This window comes from Thermobia domestica, chromosome 8 (genome assembly GCF_964235325.1).
Source record: "Thermobia domestica chromosome 8, izTheDome1.hap1.1, whole genome shotgun sequence".
Taxonomy (NCBI): domain Eukaryota; kingdom Metazoa; phylum Arthropoda; class Insecta; order Zygentoma; family Lepismatidae; genus Thermobia; species Thermobia domestica.
The window spans coordinates 28440407-28467348 of NC_137461.1; the positions used below are offsets into that span (position 1 = coordinate 28440407).

At 37.7% G+C, this 26942-nt stretch overlaps 1 protein-coding gene across 1 annotated transcript in view; it reads left to right on the forward strand.

Moving 5' to 3' along the window:
• The first annotated feature begins 12786 nt into the window (after window positions 1-12786).
• Window positions 12787-26942, forward strand: part of vex (somatomedin B and thrombospondin type 1 domain containing protein vexed) — a 307350-nt gene continuing 293194 nt past the window's right edge. The window contains exon 1 of the mRNA XM_081768307.1: window positions 12787-13116. Within this exon, the coding sequence (XP_081624433.1) occupies window positions 12882-13116 (235 nt within the window). The 5' untranslated portion in view covers window positions 12787-12881. The remainder of the gene's footprint in view (window positions 13117-26942) is intronic.

The window sequence follows — 26942 nt, forward strand, 5'->3', positions numbered from 1 at the left end:
CTTATAAAGAGGAATGCCGAAAAGAAAAGGGAATAAATCTTATAGATATGTGCACATAAACAAACAAAAGGAGAAAGGACTTTACACAAAATTTAGAATCCGTACATTGGATCGATCGATTGTATCTGCGTCTATGTGTAAGAAGTGTATCGTGATAGTGAAGTAGTGTTTAATAAATCCGTTTCTTTTGATAATCCGACCTTGGAGCTATGATCTTTTAGATGCTTACAACCATCCCGGAGGCAGAAGTGAGTACTTTTGCATGTTTGCTAATCTCTTTCAGGTGTACTACTTGGCGGGGTCCAGGAGAGGCTGTTAGCTCTCTTTTTCAATATTCAATTAAACTTTTAACTGATGATAAGAGATCCTCTGGTAAAGAGATGGCAGAAGAAATTGAGTTATAAAGGCCATGCCAAAAAAAGTCGTCAAAGGGGTAAGGCGACTATAAACTTTGAACCTATGTGGGAGGAGAAAAGAAATATGTTTAAATTAGTTGTCGAGACCATTTTGGCTTAATTTTATAATTTTAATTTGTATAAATTCCAATTATAGCTTTGTTAATTTTTTAAAGCCTATTATAAGTGCATTACAGGTGTCAATATTTCCTCCACCAATCTCTTATGTGCTGGGAAATTTGAGAGTATATTCATTGTGGTGACTTTAGGTAACCACTCAACGACAGCCATCCAGCTTTGAACATGAGAGAGCCCTATACATGGGGACTATTCAGAGAGAAGCCCTTTACAGTGTCCTTGACATATTTGAGAGCTTACCAACCTCTTCTGACCTCTTGTCTCCCCCATTACGGGATATCATTATCACCTCCACCCAAGGGATCACCTCCACCTGAGCCAGTCAATTCCTTAAGAAAACATCCAACGCCTGTCTCACTCGATGCTACGACGTTTGCAGGCTCAGGTTGCAGCAGGGGCGGACTGGCAACCCTAGGGCCCACCCTGCTAAACTGAAATGAGGGCCCACTGTATAAAGATGTAAAAAATGTACTTGGCATTCTTCATATGTATTACATATAAAAGTCCATCTTCGAACCCATAAATAGTATCTCATATATTCATAGAAAAGCAAACATTAATTACAAAAAATCTGAAGTAGGAACATTTTAATAGTGACTCATAGTGTGTAATTGGCATTATCATTTTTTATTGTAAACACACACAATACCGGAATTGGTGCTTTCAGTTATTTATATAGTGCTATTGTTTTTTATGTAATGAATTTAAACCATTTATTTAAACAAATGAGTGTTATGTTTTAGAAAACCCAAAATATATACATGTGCAATAAGTAAAAACTAATCTCAAGTCAACTTTGAAACATTAAATAATTAAAACACTGACAGAAATAATGTAAGTTTCTTTCCTCATAAATCAGTTCTAATATCAAATTGGTTGAAATGTTCTACTGAATTGCATACTGTAACCTAATATAATGTAATATTAATATGAATGCCAGAAGTGTATCCTAATATTTAATATCTTCATTATGCCCCAGTTACACTCACAATTTCAAATATCTACCTAATTCTTTGGAGCTAGATACAAGATCGTCAATCACTTTGCCGTAATCAAACGTATATGATTTTTCTATGTATAAAAGAATAAAGTCTTCCAACAAATCTTGTCCAAGCGATGAACGCAACCGATTTCTGATCACTTTCATAATCGAGAAAATTCTTTCACATGATACTTGGGTACACGATAGAGTTAGAACACACTTATACGCTTTATACAACGATTGATATAATGGACCATAAAGATTTAATTCGTGAAGGAGGTGCAGTGCACAAATTAGATACACTTTACACTGTCTTGCAGGTTTGCATTTCCATTTATCTTCCTCCTCACTCTCAGTTTCATTATCTTCCTCTTCTTCATTTTCCTCTTTTTCACTACTATGAGCATATTGCTCGCTGCCATGCTCATTTCTTAAAATATCCTGCTTTTTACATATTGGTAAATTATAGTCCCTATAATGACGAGCAAATTGGAGCAGTTTCTCTTGAATTTGTTCTCTTTCCACTTTGCAATAATGTGGTAGAGTATTGAGAGCTGAATCAGGTAGTTCTTCTAAAGTACTTATCTCGTGGAAACGGGTAGGATCCAGCCATGCAATGTCCTTCATGAGACTGTCATTGCAGATAAACCGAGAATGTAATTGCTCAATTGCAGTATCGAAAATAACATTGAAAACGTTTATCTGAAACACTTTTGATGGAGAATCTAAAATTCTTGCCTCATCATGGGAAAGCTCGTCTGCTTGAAGAGTTGCTACTGGTATTCTCTTTGCAACGAGAGAAGTTTCAACTGCAACATCGTATCCTGCATCCTTCAATTGTCTTTTCAAGTCCTTTCCAAACTCCATAGCTTTAGTTTCAATAGAACAAAACACGTTCCGTTTTTGCTTTAAGTCTGATTGTAACGTACAAATCATTTTTGTAGCCGTTAGATAATCCAAACCAGATTTTTACAAATACTGCAAAGTAGGTGTACCATAGGTGAAAAAGTTGGCTGAAAACAAAAGCCACAAGAATGTTTTCAAATTTACACCAGTTCTGAACCAAACACTTGGCTTTAAATGTGACTTCTTCTTGAAAATCACTCATACTGGCAATAGTGAGTAAACATTGAAGCAGCGTCATGAACCTCTTCCGATCTTGCAAAGGTGTCGAAAAATCATCAAAGAGAGCTCGATCTTTACTCCACCACCTTGTCAGATTTATTTTTTGTAATCAGCGAAGTAGCTGTCTACCACTTGAGTTTTCTTCATTGTACTTAATCCACACTTGCATTCTTTTATATAAATCGCAGATGAAAGTAACTGTCATTTGAAGTAACCCAAGAAAGTCTTTTGCGACTTTGCAACATTCTGTTGCATACCAAATTTAGAACATGCGCGAGACAATGCACATACCGAAGCCTCATCCGATTTCTTTCTTCAAAGCTTGGTCTGAGGACAATGAAGTTCAAAAGCGTTCCGGCTCTACCTCCACTTTCCACAATAACAATATCTACGAAACTATTGTTTCTTTAAAACATCGCCACTCGCCGACTTGTAAAAGGACCGGAGTAGCCAATGGTATCCAAATCTAATAACAGCCTGAAATCTACCGTGTTTTTTATAGGTATTTAAAAAAGTAGTAGTGAACGTGCTCATTTTTAACAGTTGCTGTATCACAAACCCCGCAATGTTTTAGGGCCTGATTGTCTCGTAGATGGAACCTTTTCAAGTCGATAAACGTGAAGAAGAATAAGGTCCGTTCATGAAAGGTTAACTTTACGTCTTTTTTATGCAAAACACAAGTTTGCGGGAGTTACCCTGCCATATTTTTGATACTGGTAGGTTTAATTGAGCACCTCTCTTTAAAATTGGTGGAGGGGGCCCACCTGTATGGGGGGCCCACCCTGCATTTGCAGGGTAGCAGGGTGGGCCAGTCCGCCCCTGGGTTGCAGTGTGTGGATGTTTGTCGTACTGATTTATCAAAGCTGGAGCCGTATACAAAAGTTTGCGTTAATTCTTAAACGGTACGAACTTGGGTGCTTGAACAGTCCCTCTTTTTATGAACTTCTATGTACGCCACTGCATTGAGAACATTTTGTTCTCAGTACAAAATGACCCAGGTTTTCTCACCTAACACTGTTTACACAAAATAACTACAAATAAAACAGTTCACTAAAACTCATCGTCTTTTAAAAATTGAAGTAGACAAATCATTGCAATATTTTTGTATCAAGATCCGATAAGATTTTTTTTTTTTTAAGTGGAAAACAAGAGTCATTATAACTTAGGTATTAATAAATTGACAAAAATGTTCACTAGATTTGTAGTCAGGATACTAAAATAGGGGAGACTGATATATATATATATATATATATATATATATATATATATATATTTGTGGTAGGGGATTAATGTGAGTTCACCATATATTCTTGATTGCTTATATTTGAACATATCCTTCTAAAGAAACAACTGATACTTTCAGTTGGAGTTGAAAATGCTCACAGAAGGCTCAGCCCACTGGACATACACTAGCTATGGGTCTGCTAGTCAACAGTAAATATGGGGCACGGTTGCTCAGTGGTAGAGCGTTCACCTCTGTTGCGTGGGATCCCTGGTTCGATCCCAGCTCGCGCCAAGTGGGGTTTGTGGTGGACAAAGACCCTGTTCGTAGGTTTTCTCGGTCTACATTTTCTCCCACTATTTATTCCACCATTGCATTCATTTCTCATCATCACCGTCTCCTTTAGCCTTGCCGGCATAACTATGGAACGTAAAACTAACAGATTTCAACAGCAAATACAATAATTGAACCAAGGAACAGGAAAACACACACACGCAAGAAAAAAAATGTCTTTTCTCCTGTCATTAACAATTGTTGACGCAAGAGAAATTACGTAGTTGTATGGGAACATTAATAGTATTTAAATAACATGTAATTCATAATTAAAATAGGTAAATATGTTATATGTTCCTTAAACTTTTTTTTAAAACGAAAATTATTTTCTAGAAATAATAACATAAAAATTGATACTGAAACATTGGAGGGGTTCAGTGTATCTGGTCCGGCACCTATATGCAAGGTTGTAATAAATATGCTGTTTGATAAAGCATAAAATTCAGTTCTCTATTAGCAATTTAAAAAATATATATATAATCAGATTACTGTAACTCTATTCCAGCCGAACTTAAATACGGTGCCTGCCGATGTGTGTGAACTCAATGTGCTGCCATCTTTTGTGCTCCTTCTGAACTAAGTTGCTAACCGGATTGTGCTGTCATCTATAGAGCAATATGCAAACTATTTGATATTTCCACATAAAATATGATTGAGAAGAAAGAGAATTAAAGAATTTAAAAATCATAGTGTGACAATTTAGATCCAATGTTTATTTCAATCTTATGTTTACACAAAATTAAATCTTACTGAACTTTATGCCGCACGCATCCACAAAAGTGGAAGGTAAAACATTAGAACATTACATACATTAGAACAGTGGACCAGTTGAATATAATTTACTATCATTATGCTCATATATAAATGAAATGAAATCATTAAGTTTTACATCCCACGATTACGCCGGTTAGGCCAAAGGAGACGGTGATGATGAGAGATGAGTGAAATGGTGGAATGAAGAAAGTAGGAGGAAACAGGAGAACCCCGAGAAAAACCCACGAGCATGGTGTTTGTCCACCACAAAGTCCACATGGCGCGAGCTGGGATCGAACCAGGGACCCCAAGCACCGGAGGTGAACGCTCTACCACTGAGCCACCGCGCTCCCTGCTCATATATAGAGAGACGTGTTGTACCGGTATATATATATATAGAGGTCTTTAAATAAATTTTCTTTCCCTCTTGTTTTGAAACTAACTCTCTCTCATTTTTTACGTGCAAACTATAGTATCGTACGTGGCATTGTATGCGATTGTAGAAATGTCTGTCTATAAGACAGATGTATAGCCTTAAGAACGTGTCGAAGATTAGATTTTCATAATTAGGAAAAGAATGCACTCTGCTAAAAAGAGTAAGGGGTCACCCGATTCCATGTATGGGATATACGGAAAGTTGTTTAGCATTAAGCTATATATTGTAAACTTGTTCTAAGCATATTCACTGTTAATATTCGCCGTCTGCTTTGTTGTTTTTGTTGATCACATATAGCACCGTCGTATGCAGAGGATGTTACAACATTATCCTTTAATTATAGGCAACCAACATCTCTGTGCTACTGTGCAGGTTGCATAGAAGATAGGAAATGTACATTTTAATGGGGTACACACACCTACAGTTAAAGTTACCGTTACCAGTGAAGATGTGAAAGGATTGACTCCACTAATGAATTTGGCCAAGATAATTGAAGTAAATAAAACTATATATCCTTTTTATTATAGGCAACCAACATCTCTGTGCTACTGTGCAAGTTGCATAGAAGGTAGGGAATGTACATTTTAATGGGGTACACACACCTACAGTTAAAGTTACCGTTACCAGTGAAGATGTGAAGGGATTGACTCCACTAATGAATTTGGCCAAGATAATTGAAGTAAATAAAACTATATATCCTTTTTATTATAGGCAACCAACATGTCTTTGGTACTAAGTAGGTTGCATAGAAGGTAGGGTTAGTTATAAACTTCAAACGGGATATGGATAGTCACCATTAAGATCACCGTTACTCCGTGAAGACGTGAACGGATTAACGAACTAGCATAACACCAGAGCAGCAATGCGAGTACATTATTTTCACGGTTTTTATTCAATTTTGTAAACGTGTCGTATATAATCTGGATTCTCGATGGATTCTTTGTCATTTCATTTTGTAAATTTAAGTACAAAAGTTATGCCCTGATTTTTTTTCTTAATTCAAACTACAAGGCATTCGAATCCTTCCGTAGCATGAGAGGTCAACGAAGTTTTCAGTGACGTATTTGTTGTTGGAGTCAGGGACGTATGCAGGGGGTGGGTCCTGGGGGTCCGGACCCCCCCCTTCCCGAAATTTCGACTTTTGTGTAAATTTAGCGTAATTTCAGGGGAAATTTTAGGAATTTTAATAGAAAATACCCTCATATTAAGCTTGGACCCATCCCGAAATAAATTCCTGCGCACGCTACTGGTTGGAGTATATGAATGTAAAGAGTTATGTATCTTTAAATATCCTTCTCTCTGTTCGTTGAATCATTTTATCAATTTATAGGTTTTATGCTATGAATCATGTAACATTATATAAGAGTGTTTTGAGAGTTAAAACTTGGGTGAACTAGTGTTTCCCACGAGATTCGAGAATTTTCTTTTTTCCGGCGGACAAAGTGGCTCAGTGGTAGAGCGCTCACTTCTGGTGCGTGGGGTCCCTGGTTCAAACCTCGGCCAATTAAGTTTGTGGTAGACAACATCGTGTCTGTGGGTTTTCTTGGGCGTATTCCTGTTTCCTCTCTCGTTTTCATTCCACCAATTCTTTCTCATCATTGGGTTCCTGTAATCATCCGCCTCCCTTAGCCTAAAAGTGCATAATCGTCAGACGTTAAGAGGCCCTATCACTGCGAAATTAAAATACCGCTAATTTTACAGTAATTGTGTGATATCTTCCAATAGATGAAAGATAATCGAAATGTGGAACAACAGCGCCCTAGACAATATTATCTTACGTGAGATATCGTTATCACCACTCACTATCTGCTTTCGATTTCCAATCATTTAGAAAATCGGCATTTATTTTCGCGTTTCTAAATAACTGCAAACGCAAATCTACTAGGTGACTCGTGATAACGGTAACTCATGCAAAATAACATTGTCTACGGAGGTCTTGTTCCACTTTTCAATTATCTTTTATCTATTTAAAGATATCACGTAATTACTGTAAAATTAGCGGTATTTTAATTTCGCAGTGATAGAGCCTCTTAAACTGAAATATTTCATTTCATGTTTGCGAAATTTCTCCTCTTGAAAACGAGACAAAAAAAATGTCATTTTTCTCGTTTCGTCTCGTCTCGAATTTGAGAATGTACTTCTCTTCTTGACTTTCGTCTAGTTTTCGAGGCAAAACGAGGAAATTTCTTTTTCGTGAGCAAAATTTAACTCAATACAAGGAGAAATAATATTATGTATGACAACTATGTATATCATATATATAGGAACGTCCGTACGATTTTTTTTTCATGGGAGGTAAATAACCGACACACAAGCATAATCGCGAATGCATACATCTTGATGCACAGAACATTTCATGTAAAACTATTATTATTCACGCATGTTGCATAACTTTATTAACACAGAAAATATATATTAAATGTTGTAGTGGGTGTGTATTCAAATCTAATATGTTATGGATGTATTTTGAGAAAAACCGAAACTTTTTCAAAAAGTCAGGCAGAGGAGAAATTGTCCTCTTTTGCACCGCACTGTGAGCACCCATAACCGTATATGTTCACATTAGTAGTAAATATAACGAATATGCATGATATATATGCGTGGACGAAATCCTTTAGTTCTTGTAGTAGTGATTTGGCTCCACTTTCTACGAATTTTCTGGAAACGCATTTGTATTCTGTAATATAATATGAAATTATGCACTTAATAATGTAACAGGGGACCACGGTGGCTTTGTGGTAGAGCGTTCACCTCTGGTGTATGGGATACTTGGTTTGATCCCCGCTCGCACCAAGTGAGCTTTGTAGTGGACAAACACTGTGTGCGTGGATTTTCTTGGGGTTCTCTCGTTTTCTTCTACTTTCTTAATTCCATCATTTCATTCATTTCTCACATGATCACCGTCGCCTTCAGCTTAGCCCGCATAATCGTGAGACGTAAAACCTAAGATTTCATTTGTTAAAATTTAATTGTGCAACATAATGATTCACGCAAGTGATTCACTAAAAGCATTAGGCGCTCTTCCTAGATTGAAGACTAGAGTGGTTATGGATAATAGGAAGTAGTTTCCTTGTACCCAATGCTTTTAGTATCCCGTTAAAATATATTTCTAGTAAAATATATTTCTATTTTATATTTCTATAAAATATATTTTAAAACTATTTAAAATATGGCATTAACACTGAATTACCCCACAAAATTTATCCTTTTTGAGTGCATCTTATAAAGGCATTGTTTCTATTTTTAAGTTGTTATTAGGCGAAGTTTAAGATAGTAAAGCATGGAGGCGAAGTTTAAGATAGTAGAGTTATTACGTCCATCCGTCCGTTACCCCACACGTTAACTCTAAGAATCAAAACAATTTTTTTAATTCTGTTTTTCGCAGAAGACATCTGGGGCAACTATCTTGGCCGAGTTTCTTAATGAAGTCAATTCATTACCATCATAACGGATATATAACCGTGACTTTAACGGTGGTCGTTAGTTTACATGAAAACATTTGAATCAAAGTAATTTTTTTAAGGTTTTTTAGCAAATGACGACTCGAGCGATTGTCTTGATCTTGCGCAAGTTCGTTGATGGAGTAAATCCGTTAACTCTTCACGGAGTAACGGTGACTTTAACGTTGGATATCCATATATTGTTTAATGTTTGTAACTTTCCCTAATTTCTATGCAACCTTCACAGTAGCAAAGGTATGTTGGTTGCCTATAATACAGGATATATAGTTTTATTTACTGAAATTATCTTGCCCAGGTTCTTAATAGAGTCAATTCGTTAACATCTTTAATTCTTACCTACATTTGTCAAACACTGTTTTCTTTCCTTTCTTGTTTTCAATAATTATGCTACGAAATATGTATATTGTATTTCATACTCTCGGAAAGGATAGTACATGCATTTGGTGCGCGTAGTAGCTGGTTCGATTCCCGGTACATAAATCTATCGTTAGCTGAGAGTTTATATTACTGTACATACTAATTGCTGAACTTTAATTAAGGCCCCTCCCCCCATTGACAAATATTTCTTACAAATGTTGGAGTGAATGATGCTGTAAATGTCAGAGTGTCTTATCTGGAGGCGTAAGTATTGAAGTGTGCAAATGAATTTCCAGAATACGTAGTAAAACTATAATCGCTCAGTTCCAGTGGTAGTTCTTGAGATAAGTCACGTCGAAAAAAATGTAAATTTTGTTCCTACAAGCTTCGGAAAGAAAATTTAGCAAATGTACTAAGCCTTCTGAAGCTGTATAAACTTTTCCTTATAGCGACTTTTTTTTTTAACTAAAGTGATTTCTCTTAAAAGACACCATTGGTCAGTTATTATACAGTATGTGGTATCATCTTAATTTGGACTGTCAATCTCCATCTCTCTACTAAGGAACGCAACCACGGGGGCGGGTCCAACCCCCTCAAAAACTTCTTACTCAACATACATATGTACACTCATGTCCAAAATTATTGTCACATGTCTATAAATATGTTGTTATAGGAATATAATTTGATATCAAACTCGCCCGATATTTGTTATAATGTTAGTATTTGTATAATCGTCAAAAAACATGTATATGGCCAATTTCATGTCAAAAGAGCAGTAAATAAGAACAATAAAACGAAAATAAAACTTTCTTGTTCATTTAGCAATATTTTGTTTTACTCATTCTAATTTTCGTATGAACAATACTTTTCTTATGAAATTTACCACAAATATACATTTCCCGATTATACACGTAGTATCAGTATTAAAAGTAGCCTGCAAAATCATAATCAAATTATATTCTTACAATAAGACATCATTTTGGACATGAGTGTACATTTTCTCAATGAAACTATCTTTAACAGGGAAATGATTGATGTAGCATGAAAATTTGATCTTACACTTCATCTGTACTCTTTCTCTTATAAAAACAATCTAGTTCTATCATTCTTTTCCCTAAAAATATAGGTGGAAGTATTTTTCAATTACTTAACCTTTTTTCGGATGCAGAATAATACCCGTTCAATACTACATGGACGTAGTGTGTTGTATTATTGGACTCTCCCCCCAAAACTTGGACCCCTTCCAAAAAAATGTCGGTGCGCACCTTCTTTTTTGGATTTCTAGTCCTTCCCTCTGGCCTAATGACTAGCGCGGGCAATGTCTTGGTGCACATAGTCCCAGGTTCGAATCCCGGTTGCAGAACATTAAACACATTACAATAGTTTCATATTCCACTTTAAGTATATTGTGCCTCGTATAGTCTTGATGCTAAAAAAGGACCTTAAAATTTTTAGAAAATCAATTTATAGTTTTCTGTATATCCAGCTTATAAACCACAGAGGAAACTATCTGGCCACTCTGTTTTCAGTGTACAGCTTAGGCCTATATTATTTACAGGTTATATGGTTTAATTGTGAACATAAATAGGCTAGAGTCTCTAATAATAATAATAATAATAATAATAATAATAATAATAATAATAATAATAATAATAATAATAATAATAATAATAATAAACGTTTTCCCATAAGGATGCAAGACGTCTTGGACACTCTGTATGTCATTCATTGCCAATGTGTGATGCAATTGATAATTTTAATTTTCCTCGATAAGATTATTAATTTATTTGTGTACTGTACCTAGGTGTATATATATATATATATATATATATATCGTGAAGAGCTCCTCCGTGGCTAAGCGGTTAGCGTGCACGCCTTTGGCGTGGGAGACCCGGGTTCGATTCCCGGCGGGAGCTCATGTGGTTCGGATTCCACGTTAATCAGTAGGTCCACGTCTCATATAGCCTCGCTGCTGAACGGGACGTTAAACTCACAATCAAATCAAATCAAATCAAATAGATATCGTGAAGTGACAAATTGGATATATTGTTTGATTTCTCATAACAGTGACAGACATATTCCTAACAGTGACAGATATACTCTTAACAGTGAAAGACATACCCCAACAATGACAGAAATACTCCAAACAGTGACAGACATACTTCTAACAGTGACAGATATACTCTTAACAGTGAGACATATACCTAACAATGACAGACATACCTCTAAAAGTGACAGAAATACACCAAATAGTGACTGACATACTCCTATCAGTGACAGACATACTCTTAACAGTGACAGATATACTCCTAAGAGTGACAGATATACCCCTAAGAGTGACAGATATACTATTAACAGTAACAGATATATTCCTAAGAGTGACAGATATACTCCTAACAGTGACAGATATATTCCTAATAGTGACAGATATACTCCTAACAGTGACAGATATACTCGTAACAGTGACAGATATACTCCTAACATACTACTAACAGTGATCCACATACTTCTTTAATTTTACAGTAAAACGATAAGCTAAAGCGAAAAGTGTCTGCATATATCAGCTGAACCTGTATTGTTTACTCAGAGAATCATTCTAATATGAGCATGAATTTCTTTCCCACTTCCTCTCTATATCTGTACACATGTCCCTTTACGGACGCAAATTAAACGCAGTACGGGAGAACTCACAAATAGGAGTAAATTGCTATAGATGCAAAATTTTTCTATTATATATATATATATATATATATATATATATATATATATATATATATATATATATATATATATATATATAAAATAAAACAGGCCTTTTGAAGTTGCCAACATGCAATACTTTCTGCCATTTAGATTAAAGCAAGGCGCCTGCAATATCTGTCAAGCCCGCTATACATAGATCTTCTACTGGTTGCCTAACACAAGGAGATAAACCTTACCACCTTAGCGACAATGTGAATCCTATGGATTCAAAATATTCCTTAAAACGTTGAATAGAAAAATAACGCCATGGTTTTGAAAATCTGAGCTGAGTTGGGTTGATTTTGAGTTTATTTAACGTCCTGTTCAGCAGCGAGGCTATATGAAACGTGGACCTACTGATGAACGTGGAATCCTAGCCACCTGAGCTCCCGCCGGGAGTCGAACCCGGATCTCCAACGCTAAAGGCGCGTACGCTAACAGCTTAGCCACGAAGGAACTGTTTTGAAAATTTGAAAAGAAACTGACAAATCTTCACAAAATTTAGAATCGACTAGCGAAAACGGCTCGTATCTAGAGATTGTGGTTTTCGATATGTCATTGTCGAAAGGAATTAGGACGAAAATATAGGTTTTAGAGCCCTACTTAGTATGCTACTGAGTAAATTTAAAGCTGCAAGATTTGATTCTTACAATGAAACAAACAAAAAAGTAACCTGATAAATGCATTGTAATGTAGCATTGTAGAACACTCTGCCTGCCAGTGATATGGTTACATTGTTACGTAGTTGGCAACAGTTGTTGAGGCATCGTCTGCTTCTCCAGCAGATAAGCCTGCCACCTGTCGGCCGGTCGGAGGTTTTGTTTTTGGGCTGTCATTGCCGTGCTGTTGTGTGGCGGCGATCAGTTAGTGGTTGCCTGTTGGACGCGTGAGGTGGTTAAAGAAAGCATTCGAGACGAGAGCGCGGGAAAAGCGAGAGATGGTGTCTCCGTCGGCGTCTTTTTTGTTGCTGTTTCTTTTCGCAGTGTCCGGTGCGTTCGCCGGAAGTTGCCGGGAAGCGAAACTTTGTTGTCCCGGTCGCGATTCATCATGCGTTGTCCAAAAAGCCCCAATCAACGCGATTATTGAGGACTTAAGTGACAAGCCATGTTACTGCGACCACGCGTGTCTCAAATTGGGTGATTGTTGCGAAGATTTTAAGGATGCTTGTGGGGGTAAGGATGCATGTCAATTTTAATTTATTCTTTATGAGTAATAAAAATTAAATAGATGTATAATCATAATTATTTCATAAAGTGCACTGAATTCTCTTCTATATTACGTTAAGAAATCACAAATACCATCACGAAAAAATGGTGCTTATTAACAAAATAACCGAAACCAATATTATTTTTTCGCCTACATATTTATGGTAGAGAATCGTGTTCAAATGAGTTTTAAAGAATTGTATGTACCGGTATCATTTTACCTTTTAATACGTAACTATTACTGAAATTACTTATTTCTTAATAAAAGATTCCATTCCGGCGGTTATTATTGACACCTTTCTTTCTCTTTTTAATCTACTGTAAGATAAGCTCATATTGCATCCTCCTAGGCAATATTATCTGAAGGTTAAGGGTTCGTTGTCCTTTTATTGTCCATCAGCAGACACAAAATAGTAAGACTTTGGTTACACGTACTAATAACAACAACTTATTGTTTGCTTGGAATAGAAATAAATGTCAGCATGGCACGTTGTAAACAAACGTTACACAATTTACTGGCCGATATTTTAATCCTTCCTTCTGCTCAATTGTAAGATTTTCAAAATATTCAAAAATGAAAACAAAATCCATCTAATAACTTAGAATTAGCATTTGGTTTGTTTGGTTGGTGTTATTAGCATTTCTTTTTGAGCTCCGAAGTGTTGTTAGACGTGGACTCACAATATAATGTTGGATGACCCGGCAACTTGATTATGATCAGGAATCAAACCTTGGTCTTTCTCATCGGAGAAAGTGGTAATAACCACTACTAAAACGCACCTTAAAAAAAGTGAATTCATTTAAGAAGAGAGTAGAAGTAAAGTATTAGTAATTGCGCTCATTTTCCGTACTTAAATGTTTATTTAAAATACTCGCTTGTTGTTCATGTTATTGTTTCGTGCAGTCCTAATTTACCACATTGACACCTGGACAAGAGGGCAACTTGGGCATCTTCGTAGTACTGTTTACCACAAACTATTTGGATTTATTTTACCAGATTCTTAATTGTATAGTTGTATTAAATAAAAGGGGTTCGATTCCTGGCGGGAGCTCATGTGGTTTGGATCCCACGTTAAGCTGTAGGCACACGTCTCATATAGGGCCTAGCCACGCTGCTGAAAGGGACGCTAAAATCAAGTCAAATCATAGGCCTATCAAGTAAAACTTCGATTAAACAAAATAAAAGCAAATTTATATGTAGAATTAATTACATACATATGTCTATCCTTCGCGGATATTATTCACGGTCGAGTTGTTTTGAAGTGTTAGCTGCAAATCGCAAGATCTGTCGACTTTTTTCGTGGCTAATAGCCCTCCCCGCTGGTCTAGTGGCTATCACATGCGCCTTTGTTGTACGAGGTCCCGGGTTCGATTCCCGGTGGGAGAGCCTTTGGAATTTTAACTGTCCTGGATGTGTATGTGTTCGTGTCTCTGTCGAATTTAGTGAAGGTCAAAGAGGCCTTATATACGAGGAAACTCGGGTGTCAGGAAACGTAGGTATGAATGGCTGATCTTTGAAACAAAAATAAAAAAAACGGTTAGCGTACGCATTTTTGGCGTGGGAGACCCGGATTTGATTCCCGGCGGGAGCTCATGTGATTATAAGTCCACGTCTCATATAGCCTCGCTGCTGAATGGGATGTTAAATTCAAAATCGTTATTATCATCGCAAGACCTATGTGTCGCTGAAGGCATGAGTGTCATGAGCCATCATTTTTTTCATCGTCTCCCTTTAGCTTCAAGACCGAAACCATGGGACACTAAATTCACAAATAAATAAATTTCCTCTAAGATGTGTTGAGAGGTTTGATCTGAAGGATTGGGTGAGACGCACACTGACGTTTTAATGCTTGTTTTAAGATTAATGTTCTGATGGTATGTGGGATGATCCTTGTGATTTTCTCTTGCAAATAAATCACGGATGTTGAACTGAAAGCGAGAGGTTTAGAATTCGATTTCAGCTCTGTTTTTTCTTTCATGCTACACCCTAGTTTATAAATGAGGTAGGCATAATCTTAATAGCTTTCAGTAAGTCACCTAAATGAAGTGATAAACATCTTTTATATTTTGTTTTCTGTTAGTACTTCTGGCAGTTTGGTGTTTTTTTGGGGGGGAGGAAGGTTGGTTTAAAGTCCTATTTGAGCAACGAGGTTTTAGCAGTCATTTAGCTCTATAGCTTTATAGGAAAAAAATACCAGGGCAGAGAACCCGGGTCTTCCCCGTCAAAAGCCAGATTGTTCACCAATTTAGCCACGAGGGAGAGAGTGATTGAGTGTATAGATAGAGGTTCTGACTTCAAAATCATCTGCCTTTCCCGCTAGTCTAGAGGTTAGTACGAGGCCATTAGTTCGCGGGGTCTGGGCTCGATTCCTGGTAGGAGAACCTTGACATTCGAACTCATTACGGTGCGGTGGTTCGGATTCCATCTTAAATTGCAGATTCACGTCTCATATAGCCACGGTGCTGAAAAGAGATGCTAACCTACATTCAGTTGAATTCCAATCTTTAAAAGCACCATCTGAGGTTATCTTGGTTAACTAAGGGAAGGAACCAGTCTATTAGAGCTTGGATGAGGAGAATTTTTTTTAAGAGAAGGGGAAATACTATTCTATTCGATTGATTTTAGCGTCCCTTTCGGCACCGAGGCTATATGAGACGTGAACCTACAGGTTAACGTGAGATCCTGCCGGGAATTGAACCCGGGTCTCCGACGCTGGGACGAGATTGCGTATGCTAACTACTAGTGGGGGAATCATACTGGTGCTATCCAATCGTTCGGAGGTAGTTTTGGGACAACTTTGAAAAATTATATAAATTGAGTATGTATTGAATTGGTCTCTATTACTTACCAGTAATTTAAGCATACTGTTAGTCAAATTCTGACTAACTGTAAGTATTAGTTATGAGCTTGCATTGTTAATTGGAGTGTAACGTGCCTCTCCAATATCAAGTCTATATGACACGAGAACTGTTTATATATATATATATATATATATATATATATATATATATAATCCAAATCGCTACTCGTGTTTGTATCCGAGGAGAGTGCCCTCATCGGGAATCGAACTCGAAACCAAGCACACAGAATGCACTTTTGCTATCTACTTGGCCAGGAAGATGCATTTTTATGAGCTTGGATATTTATATCTGTGACTGATATAGGGTTAGAATTAGGAGTTAGATTTCTGGGCTTTCACTAGCTGTGGCCATGTTAGCACGTATAAGGGATAACGTCTCTCGGCAATCATACTATCTGGGGAATTGGAGTGAAAGAAAGGAGTGGGAACGGAAGGGAGCCTAGGACCATTACATTAGATACTATCCCGGCATTTGTTTGATGTAAATGAAGAAAACCCCGGAAAACTTTACTCAGGATGGCTGGCCAGAAAAGCTTTTACACTCTTTCGAATGAGTGTCCCCACCGGGAATCAAACCCAGGACTGCTCGCACCAAAGGCGAGGGCGTTAGCGACTAAGCTACGCGTGGCCACTATGACCGACATACACTGTGTGCTTAGCTGCTTACCAATCTTGTTTGAAATGTGTAGAAATCACACTGAATTCTGTATCACATTTGCAAGACTATAAGCATGTCATTTGTAAAGCGGTATTTGCTATTGATTCTTCATGGTTAACTTCATTGGTGAGACAGAAACTGTTTTGTCTGCGCGAAAATAGCTTCCTGCCATTGACCGTAGGGAAACGAATTTGATTGAATGTGGGATTTGAATAACAATTGCTCTAGTTATGTAGAAAAGGATGAGTAGTGGTAGATTGAAAATTGAAACATTTGTTTATCCTATGTGAGAATGACATTATGGATGTTCTCTAGGTATCGGATATTATATTGATATGTTCATTAATGCGTATCTGAAGTGGAAGTACTGTTATTTATCAGTAGCGACAACCCCCAATGTTCCCTTATTGAAATGGAGGGATTTTTTTTTTTTTTTTTTAGTTTAACGTCCCATGATTATGCTCTTTAGGCTAAAGAAGACAATGACTGATAATGATTAATAATGATTAATAATTAAAGTAAATGATTGTGAAATTAAATGTTTGTGCTCCCCACCGAGAATCAAACAAAGCACCACGTGCAGAAAAGGCACACACGCTAGCCACTAGACCAGTAGGGAAAGAGATGGTTGTGATTGCCAGACTCTAATAGAAGTCTTGACAGGGCAATACAGGGGCGATCGCCCCCCCCCAGAAGAGAAAAATTTCCTATTTTATATATATATAAATAAAACCCATCCCAAAGTTTGAAGCCCTTAAAAATAGCAGTATGACAACCCACCGCCCCCCCCCCCAGAAGTCGGTCCTGAATATATACCTTTTTTAATAAATCAAGACAAAAGAATCTCTTTCCTCCATCACTTTCATTTAATATATATGCAGGGTGGCCCCAAAATAGGTATACACACCTACATTGATCAGGTATAACATTCTGGTTTATGGGTTTATTTGCTTCAGTTCTTCCGTGCTTAAGATATAAGTAAAAACACATTAAGGGGAAATAATAAGGAAACTAAGTCTACCTGATGGATAACAATAAGAAATTATATAAAATGCAATGAGCTGATGAGTACGGCACTGCATATCTACTTTTGGGCCACCCTGTATAATCAAGGCATTATATTTGACTATTTTGTCCCATTTGGTTCGACAGTCGCTTAATAGAATAGGCCTCATTCACGTCTTCTTGTGTAGCAGTTTTTAAATAGGGTGGTTGAGGGTTCCATTTTCAATATGTCCATGTGATTTCCGAATTTTTTATGTTCAACGGTATATCTGTGTCGAGTCCCATATTTCAATGGATTTACTGTACGTTACTCACGACCCTCAACGCTGATTATTTGTTCTTTTGGATGTTTGCATGTATGCCCAGAGGCATGGAGACCACATCTTTAATGTTTGAAACCAAGTTGTTACACTTAGATGTTTTATGGGTTTCTAGAGAGAAGCGAGGTCGTATTTTGCCCCCGACACTCAAGCAGGGGCCTACTAGGAGAATCTTATGATGTACAGTCCGCAGCAAAAAACCTGCAACATGAGCATGTAAGTTTATTGTGCAAACTACGCCTAACAGCGCAGGGAATGAACATAACGTCTAAGTGGTACGAATGACGCCAGAAGAAACCTCGGCGTTTTCCACTGCACACTTATTTTAGAGCAAAAGACTTCGTCGATTCACAATAAACTTATTTGCTCATGTTGCAGTTTTTTTTTGCTGCGGACTGTACAAGATCGTGTCCGTGAAATTTCTCCGTGTGCTTCCGTTTCCTCCTACATTATCATTCCACCAATTTTTCCATCAGCATTATTATCTTGCCTTAATCATACGTCACCTTTGGCCTTTGGGCATAATTGTGGGACACTAAACTGAATAGTATATATAATTTATTTGGCAAATATTCAGATATAGTCTGCATGGCCATTATACCATACAGTCGCGAAGGAGCTTTACCGTGCTCTGAAATGATTTTCTAGTTACATATTTGGTTTCCTTGGGAATCCAAATTCCATTAATCCTATAATACCCCGCGTTACATATATGTAACATTGGGATTTTACTTCTTTATATTGAATACAATGGTGTTTTGCTGCTAATACCCACTGTGACACATCTGTAACAGTACGCTCAACACCACCTACTGAATTATTGCTGAACTTCTTGTCATTTTGTCCTCCCAGAAGTACTTGAAAGCATATTTTTTTGATTCTATGATATCACACTCTGGGTATTATAGGGTTAAATAGAATAAATAACCATTATAGTAATTACAAAAAACTATGGCCCTTTCAGTTTATTTAACTCTCTGGCAGGTTTGCTTACTAACATTTTGACTCACAGTTGCCTAATTTCTTGATTCAAGTATCTTGATAATCAAGTGCAAGGGGTCCTGGGTTCGATTCTCGGTTGAGCACTCGATCGAGAAAATGTAACGCTTTTTCAGGCCAGCCATCTTGAGTGAGTTTTTTTCTGGGTTTCCCTCATTCACACCTGGCAAATACCGGAATGGTACCTAATATAATTGTCCCAGACCACTTCTTTCTTTCCCCATTCCTTTCTCCCTTTCCTTTCATCGGATAGTGTGATCGCCGAGGGACATCAATCCCTCATATGTGACAGGCTAAATGACCTTAGATGCCGACAGCCAGAAGTCTAATTCCTAATTGTTAATTCAAGTACTCCCGAACTTTGGACCGAATGTACGCGCGCTAAGTATACTGTAAAACTTTAAAGACTACACAAATCAATACTTATTTATACCTTATTCGTATTTGTACGTAATTTCGATTGAACGCACGTTTATGGCTTGTTACTGTTAAGGAACGAAGATTTTTTTTTTTCTGCAATGATTAGGCGGCAGGAAAATAACAAAGCAGGTTGATGGATGCAGAGGGGTCCGAGATGATTGTGACGTGAGGATGCAGGCAGGCCTCCTGTTTGAAATTTGGCTTTTGTGTTCCGCGAGTTGAGCCAGGCGAGTTAATCATTCACCTGTGTCGGAAATTCTCTCTCTCTCTCTCTCTCCCTCCACTAGAATTCCTTTGTTGCTTATTGTTGAGTAACTTTCTGTTCAGTCGGAGAGGTATCGTTTTTCTATTAGTTTGGCTTTGTTCCATCGAAACTCTCTACACAAAGCTATATTTTTCTCTCTTTCTCTCTCTCTCTTTTTTAAGTCAGACATACATCCATGCACGCATATATGAACGCACGCTCGCTTCAGCTCAGCTTCTCAGTTGCAGCTTACAGAGCTACAGTACATGTTCGCTCTTTGAGATTGTCATTTCAAAATATTTCTTCTGTTGCCAGTGTAGCCATATCATTATACCAGAAACTTCCAATATTTCTTGACTGGCAAATACCGGTAACATCGGCCTTCTGATTGACTGCGAAGGTAAGCGTCAGTATTAATCAAATGGAAGATATTAGTATTTGTTGCCTTCTGTTACCACTGTAATTGGTGAATACGCTGGCTTGGTGTGCTTGGAGACCCTGGTTCGATCCCGGCTAAGTTAGTTTCTGGTGGACCGTGAGTTTTCTCGGGTTTTCCCTTCCCTCCCACATACTCGTTCCACCAATCCATTATCATTCACTTTCCTTAATCATCCCTTAGCCTAAAGGAGATATTCATGGGACGTCAAACTAAAAGATTTACCATCTTAATTCAAATAATATATTCTCCTCTTCCATACTTCAAGACGATTTAAATTGATTTTTTTTTTCGTAAGAAAAACAAAGACTTGAAAATATGCTACTTCAGGAAGAAGATGCCGGTTCTGAGCACTGTTGCGTACTGCCATGGAAGAAAAAGTTCTAGGTTCCATTATAAAACAACACCTTACAGAAAATACACACACACACACTCGCTGATGGAAAAAGATAAAAAAGCATACAAAAAGTGGAAATGAAATCCCCCGTGTTCAGTGGTGCCCCCTCCTCCCCACTCTAATGATAGGGAGCAATGTCTCCAAATGTTCGCAAATGTACCATTCTGCCTCCCGCTTCAATTACATGGTGAATATCTTACAGTGCTAATAAAAAAAAAGAGAGAAAGATGCAGTGCGTATATTGGAAATTGCAAGTTCCACAAAAATGGTCCGCATTTTAAAATGTGCGTGTGGAAAAGAATGTAGAAAGTTAGTCGGATTGGACGAAGAATCAATGAAGAGGTGTCCGGAATAATAGGGGCTAAAAGAATAATATTGGATGTCGTTAAAAATAAGAGGAGAAACAAGTTGGGGCATTAGATGAGTATGCTAGAAAGTATAGTGAAAGAAAAAAAGAGAGAGGAGACGAAGGATGTTTCTGTTGATGGGCAGTATTGAAACGGAGATTTGCTATGTCAGTTGCAAGATGTTACTTGAGGACCATAGTATATACATGAAAACCTCAGTTTGCGGCAAGTGTCCCACCAGCAATAGCAGAATAGCAATAATAATAATAATAGACGGGTCGCGTAGTTAATAGGATATATTGTATTTTCATTTTGGTGTTCAGTTTTTTTTTTTTTTTTAATACTGTCTCGAGGGTTTTTCTTTATCGGTGTCGTGTGACTCCATTTTTAAAAGGGAGTAACCCAAGATACATTTTATGCAAGTCACTAGGGACATATTGTTTTCGCTACGAACTTAATGTACGAAAAGTAAAAGAAAAGTTGTTTCTATCGATTTTACGAAAATGTTAAAGAAAGAAACATCTTCCGATAGAAGATGTACTGGGTGATAGCTGATTTTACCCTTTATAGATAATTATTTTAAGAGAAGTATTCTTAACTGAAACTTGTTTGAAGTTATCCTATACTATGCCTCCTGTACACCTACGGGACGGCTCGGCTCGACACGAGGTAGATAGGGGTCTATAATTACAAAGGAACCAAGAAAGTTCGTCGCTTTTTCACCCACCACTTTCTAACATCTAAGACGTACCTGGAAGGTCAAAAATAGTCCTCATCAGCATCAACAACCTTCTGCCAACATTCTGGAAGGCCGTGGATTCAATCGCGGCAGAACTTGGTGGGCCATGAAATGAAGAAGTTATCAAGTGCATTTTGCACCTCTACTAGGGATTTGAACTGACGTCCTTAAGGTGATTGTCCAAGGAATGGAACAAGTGATAATTGGACAGTGCAACGTAAGGTGTGGATGCAATAGTGTTTCCCATCAAAGCTGTAGAATGGTGTCCAGAGTCATCCTAACCACGTGAGCTTAGAATTGTCCTATAATAGAAGAACCCCTTTGCGATTCAGAAGTGTTGGCTCCAGAGTTTTGAGTTTTCTTGAACATGGCTCAACTGCTGACAATACACGGTTGAATTGATGCTCTGACCAGCTGATAGCGTCCCGATGTACGATGGCGCGAGCAGTCCACCAAACATACAGGAGGACCTTATTCTGGTGCAGTGCTTGTTTCAGCTGTTTTTGAACTGGTTCATGGAATACTAACCAATGATGACGGCGCCGTGGAGCTTCGTACAGAACCCACTTCTCATCATATGTCAACACCGTCCAGAAATGGCTCCTTCCTCAGACGAGACAGCAAAGGAATACAGGTGTCTGCTCGCGTTGCATTTTGGTCCGGAGTCAAATCATGTGGAACCCATCGATCCGACTTGTAGTGCTTCCCAAGTTGATGGAGGTGCTGCCGAATGGTTTCTCCACTCACACGGAATTGTAGCCCCTGTTCACATATCTGGCCACTATTCGCCTCAATTGAATCTTCATTTTGCACATGTGTTACTTTTCCGGTACATGGTGTGTCTTCCAGTGTTTCGTCACCGTCCTTAAACGTGTTAAACCACCGCTGCACTGTACGCGTAGCCACGACACCCTCACCAAGTGCCTGGAATATCTTCCGCCCCGCTGGAGCGGCGTTTGACCCCAATTTTAAGTCACACGCCGTTATGGCGCTCTGTAGAGTTCCCATGTTCACTCTGTTCTTACAAAAGTTCACAGTTTAGCTGAACTGCCACAACCAGGTAGTATGTTGGATATACTCACACCAACAACTGACTTTCTCCTTATTTCCATTCGCATTCAACTTACTGTGTGAGGGCCAATGGAACACACACACCCCAACAAAAAGCGACAGAACTTTCATGGTTATCTTTATATTTGAGCTGACGAGGTTATGTATTTGGATTATTATTTCCTCTAAGTGTCTAAGGTGCCTGTGGTTCTTGGCTTAATTTCTTGTAGGCATACGAACTCTTCATGTTCATCCAACATCGTGAAGAGGTTGAGGTAATTGAATTACGAGACAATTGTCTTCGATTTAGAAGTACAGGCGTTATGATCTTAGTATGGTGCTTATCATCAGCTTGAATGTTTCATCTCTGCCAGTAAGCACAATTGCACCTTTCAACCGTTTCAGTGATTAATTAACACGCGAACATGAGTGAATTATGAAACAAGTAATGGAATGAGAGTCGCGGTGGCTCAGTGGTACTGTGGTGTTGGTTGCACACGAGACGCGATTTGAGGCAGTCTCGTCTCGAAATCTCTTTGTCATCTTGTGTATTATCACGAATATTCTGTCTCGTTTCGTGGTCGACAGTATTGAGGAAAAGCTCATCTCTGGTGCGTGCAGTCCCTGGTTCGATCCCTGCTGAAGATAAATGAACTTTGTAGTGGACAAATAACGTGTTAATGGGTTTTATCGAAGTTCCCAGTTTCCCTTTTCATCATCCTGGGGCACGGTGGCTCAGTGGTAGAGCGTTTACCTCTGGTCTGTGGGGTCCCTGGTTTGATCCCCCGGCCAAGTAAGTTTGTGGTGGACATCGTACCCGTGCGACTTCTCAGGCTATTCCCATTTCCTCCCACTTTTCGTTCCACCAATTCTTCTATCATTATCACTTGCTTAAATAATTGTCTCCCTTAGCCTAATGGTCATAAACGTGGGACGTTAAACTGAAAGATTTCATTTTGATCATCATCACAGTCTCCCTCAGCATCGAGTGTAAACGTGAAACTTTAAAGAGCCTGACGTCAGGAGATACATAAGTTAAATCATTTACTTAGACTTACATAGCTGATCCTATGGTACTCATTTTTTTAAAACGTAAATATATTTTGTGAAAAGTTTCTTCACACATTTCATTTGTTCCAATTTCTGAGATACCAGTATGTAACATTAGTAACGTCATTTATGGTAGTTTTGATTAGATAGTGATATACTGTATACAAAGGGAATGTTCGGTGAACAAAACGAGGGAGGGCGGGGTTCTATTCCTCTCCTGTTGATACCCGTGTGAACAAACCAACCTTCAGAGGTAAACGTGCAACTTTTTATGCTGTCCTTCGTTGCCAGATCCATACAGGTGTCCGCCCTTCTATAATAAATGGTTTTCACTCTTTCTTCCTCTGTATTCTCATAACGGACATCTGAGAAGAAAGAAAACAAGCGAACAAATTCAAGGACGCCGGGAGGAACAAAAACACAGTTAATTTCGTAGCAAATTACTTTCCGATTACTCTTCATTTCACAAAATTATATGCTTTTTTGTGCGTTTTGTAATACGACTTTCTGCCACATAAAAAGTGTGGTGTTGTTGTATAAAATGTGTCACTAGTAGAATCCATATTTCTATTGTACGACAGAACAATGTTGAAAGAAATAAAAACAGTCGTATTAGCTTATATTGGTTATTGTGATTTCTTTCATTTTTGGTTAGTTAATTTAGTTTAACGACCTTTTTCAGTGCTAAGCCTATTCAACTTAACGTTTTAACGTGGGAGGTGCCTCATTCGTGGTTTCAGGGCGGGGCATAAGCTAGAAACCCTTCTCAGTTTGAGAATTATATACATAATTTAATCAATAGTAAAATACTATACTACATAAGTAGACTAATGAAAAACGTGAAATTTTACTTACACCAAATCTCCCCACCCCAGGAAGCAAAACCTGTAATGACGCTACCGGATCCAAACCACATAATCTCGAACCAGAGATTTAACGCATCTCCCGCCCGGTGGCGAATCTTGCCCGGGGCCGGGGAGCCTAGGCCTCTCTAGTTTTTTGAGTGACAAAAGTCATTGAAGCTATTTAACATATATGTTTTTGGAAATTTATACTAAGCGTTGCGTTTTATTCTTTATTGGAAATTTTTTGAAACGTTAGATATAGTTTTAGTTCCAGTTTTTTTCCTATTATGCAATGTGTAAAACAATAATTGAGGTCCACAATGTCTACGTCCTACGTAGTCATAATAGGACTTATGCAGAGTCGTTCTGACGCGTGATTAATACCATACTAAAGAGTTTGACTAACATATGTTTCTTGCAGTAGTCAGGCCTTTAGTATGACGCTAATCATACGTCAAAACGACTCTGCATATGGCCCAATATCTATCGGGAGAGAGTTAAGTCGGAAACTTCTATAGGACCTATGTAAAATTGTAAACTCATGATATAGCCTACCTATCATAGTCTGGGTTGTATCTGCTCCCCCATTTTTACCTTCTAGATCCACCACTGCTCCAGGCCCGTAATATGGGTCTATTTTCTTGGTCATCGACACTTCACTCTCTATGGGAACACGGTAGCTCAGTGGTAGAACGCTTATCTCTGGTGTGTGGGGTCCGTGGTTCGATCACTGGCGAAGAAGCTTTCTGGCGGACAACATTGTGTCCATGGGTTTTCTTGGGGGTACTCCCGTTTCCTCCTACACTCTCATTCCACCGATTCTTCCATCATTATTCATTTGTCTTAAGAGTCTTCATCCCGGCGAAATTAAAATACCGCTAATTTTACAGTAATTATGTGATATCTTCAAATAGATAAAAGATAATTGAAATATGGAACAAGAGCGCCCTAGACAGCGTGAGGTACCGTTATCACAAGTCACCTAATAGCTTTCCGTTTTCAGCCGTTTAGAAACGCGAAAATAAATGCCGATTTTCAAAATGGCTCGAAATCGAAAGCAGATAAGTGAGTCGTGATAACGGTTTCTCATGTAAAATAATATTGTCTAGGGAGTTCTTGTTCCACATTTCGATTATCTTTTATCTATTTGAAGATATCACATAATTACTGTAAAATTAGCGGTATTTTAATTTCGCCGGAATGAAGACTCTTAATCATCCATCTCCCTTAGACTTATTTCTGAAGTTTATTTTGCGCATGCGCATAATTATATTTGCTTTTGTTTCAAATACGATGTATTATTGATAGTAGACTACAAGAATTACACGTGTCGGTCGAGACAGACTCAACTACAACTGGAATAAGTAAGTTAAATAATATCTTCAAAAGTAACTAAAGTTATTAAATTCGAACTTCGAATCGTTCAATTTTATGTAAAGTAACCACTTTCAGATTGTTGGCGTTTTTGACGAACGATAAAGTCATAATCTTAAAAGTATACGTACTCCAGAAGGATGTCTGGTATTTCCATGTTCAAAAGTTGGCAACCCTAGTTCAACATTTTGTTCTAGAGTTATGAACGTTTTTGTATCGTCCCAACAAATTTTCCGCTGCCTCTAGCTCCAAAACTACGAAGTTGTGCACTTGTTTTGGTTTAACATAATTGCTTTAATGTTTTTTTTTTTTTTTTTTTGTCTTTTTTTTGTGAGATAAATAATTTTCCTAAGCTTATCTGTATTGTTTCCTAACACCCTGTATATATAAATGTCTAGTTCTAAAATTGGAGTTCTTAAAATTTTTCTCTGTTAATTTTTACTGTCTGTGTTTGATCTATGAGGCTTTTGCGAATGAATCAACTTTTATTTCTAATTTACTGTAGTCACATATGCTAGACATAACGTTTTTTTAAATGTCAACAAGTAACGAGAATTACTCTGGAAAGAATTAATTAAAAAAAGATCATTAGAAGATAAAAAGCAAATTGTGAAAAAGCGTTATTATTTTGTTTCGCGTTCGCTAGAGTCCCTTTTCTCATTATACTTTGTAACTGAAAAATTGTACTAAGGCATTTCATGCATTATTCAAGTCCTCAAAACGGTAGAAAAATAAAGCCGCAATGGGTTTGTAATTTTATTCTACATCACAAATACTGTGTGAAACGAGTAATCCTATGAGAAATTAGAATGAAACCAGACCTCGGACAGGGATTAAATGCGGAGTTTCATTCATATCTAAAAGCTGGGAAACATTGGTTTAAAACGTGAGCGCTGATTTAACGTGGAAATATATTGTAATAGCGTAAATATCCGTGTTTGCATTATTTTGAGAGTATAGGATTACATGAGTATATGTTCCAAACAATACCAGCGAAACTCTTGTCATTTGAATTCAGATTATAAAGGGCAGTTTTTAGACTAAGAGT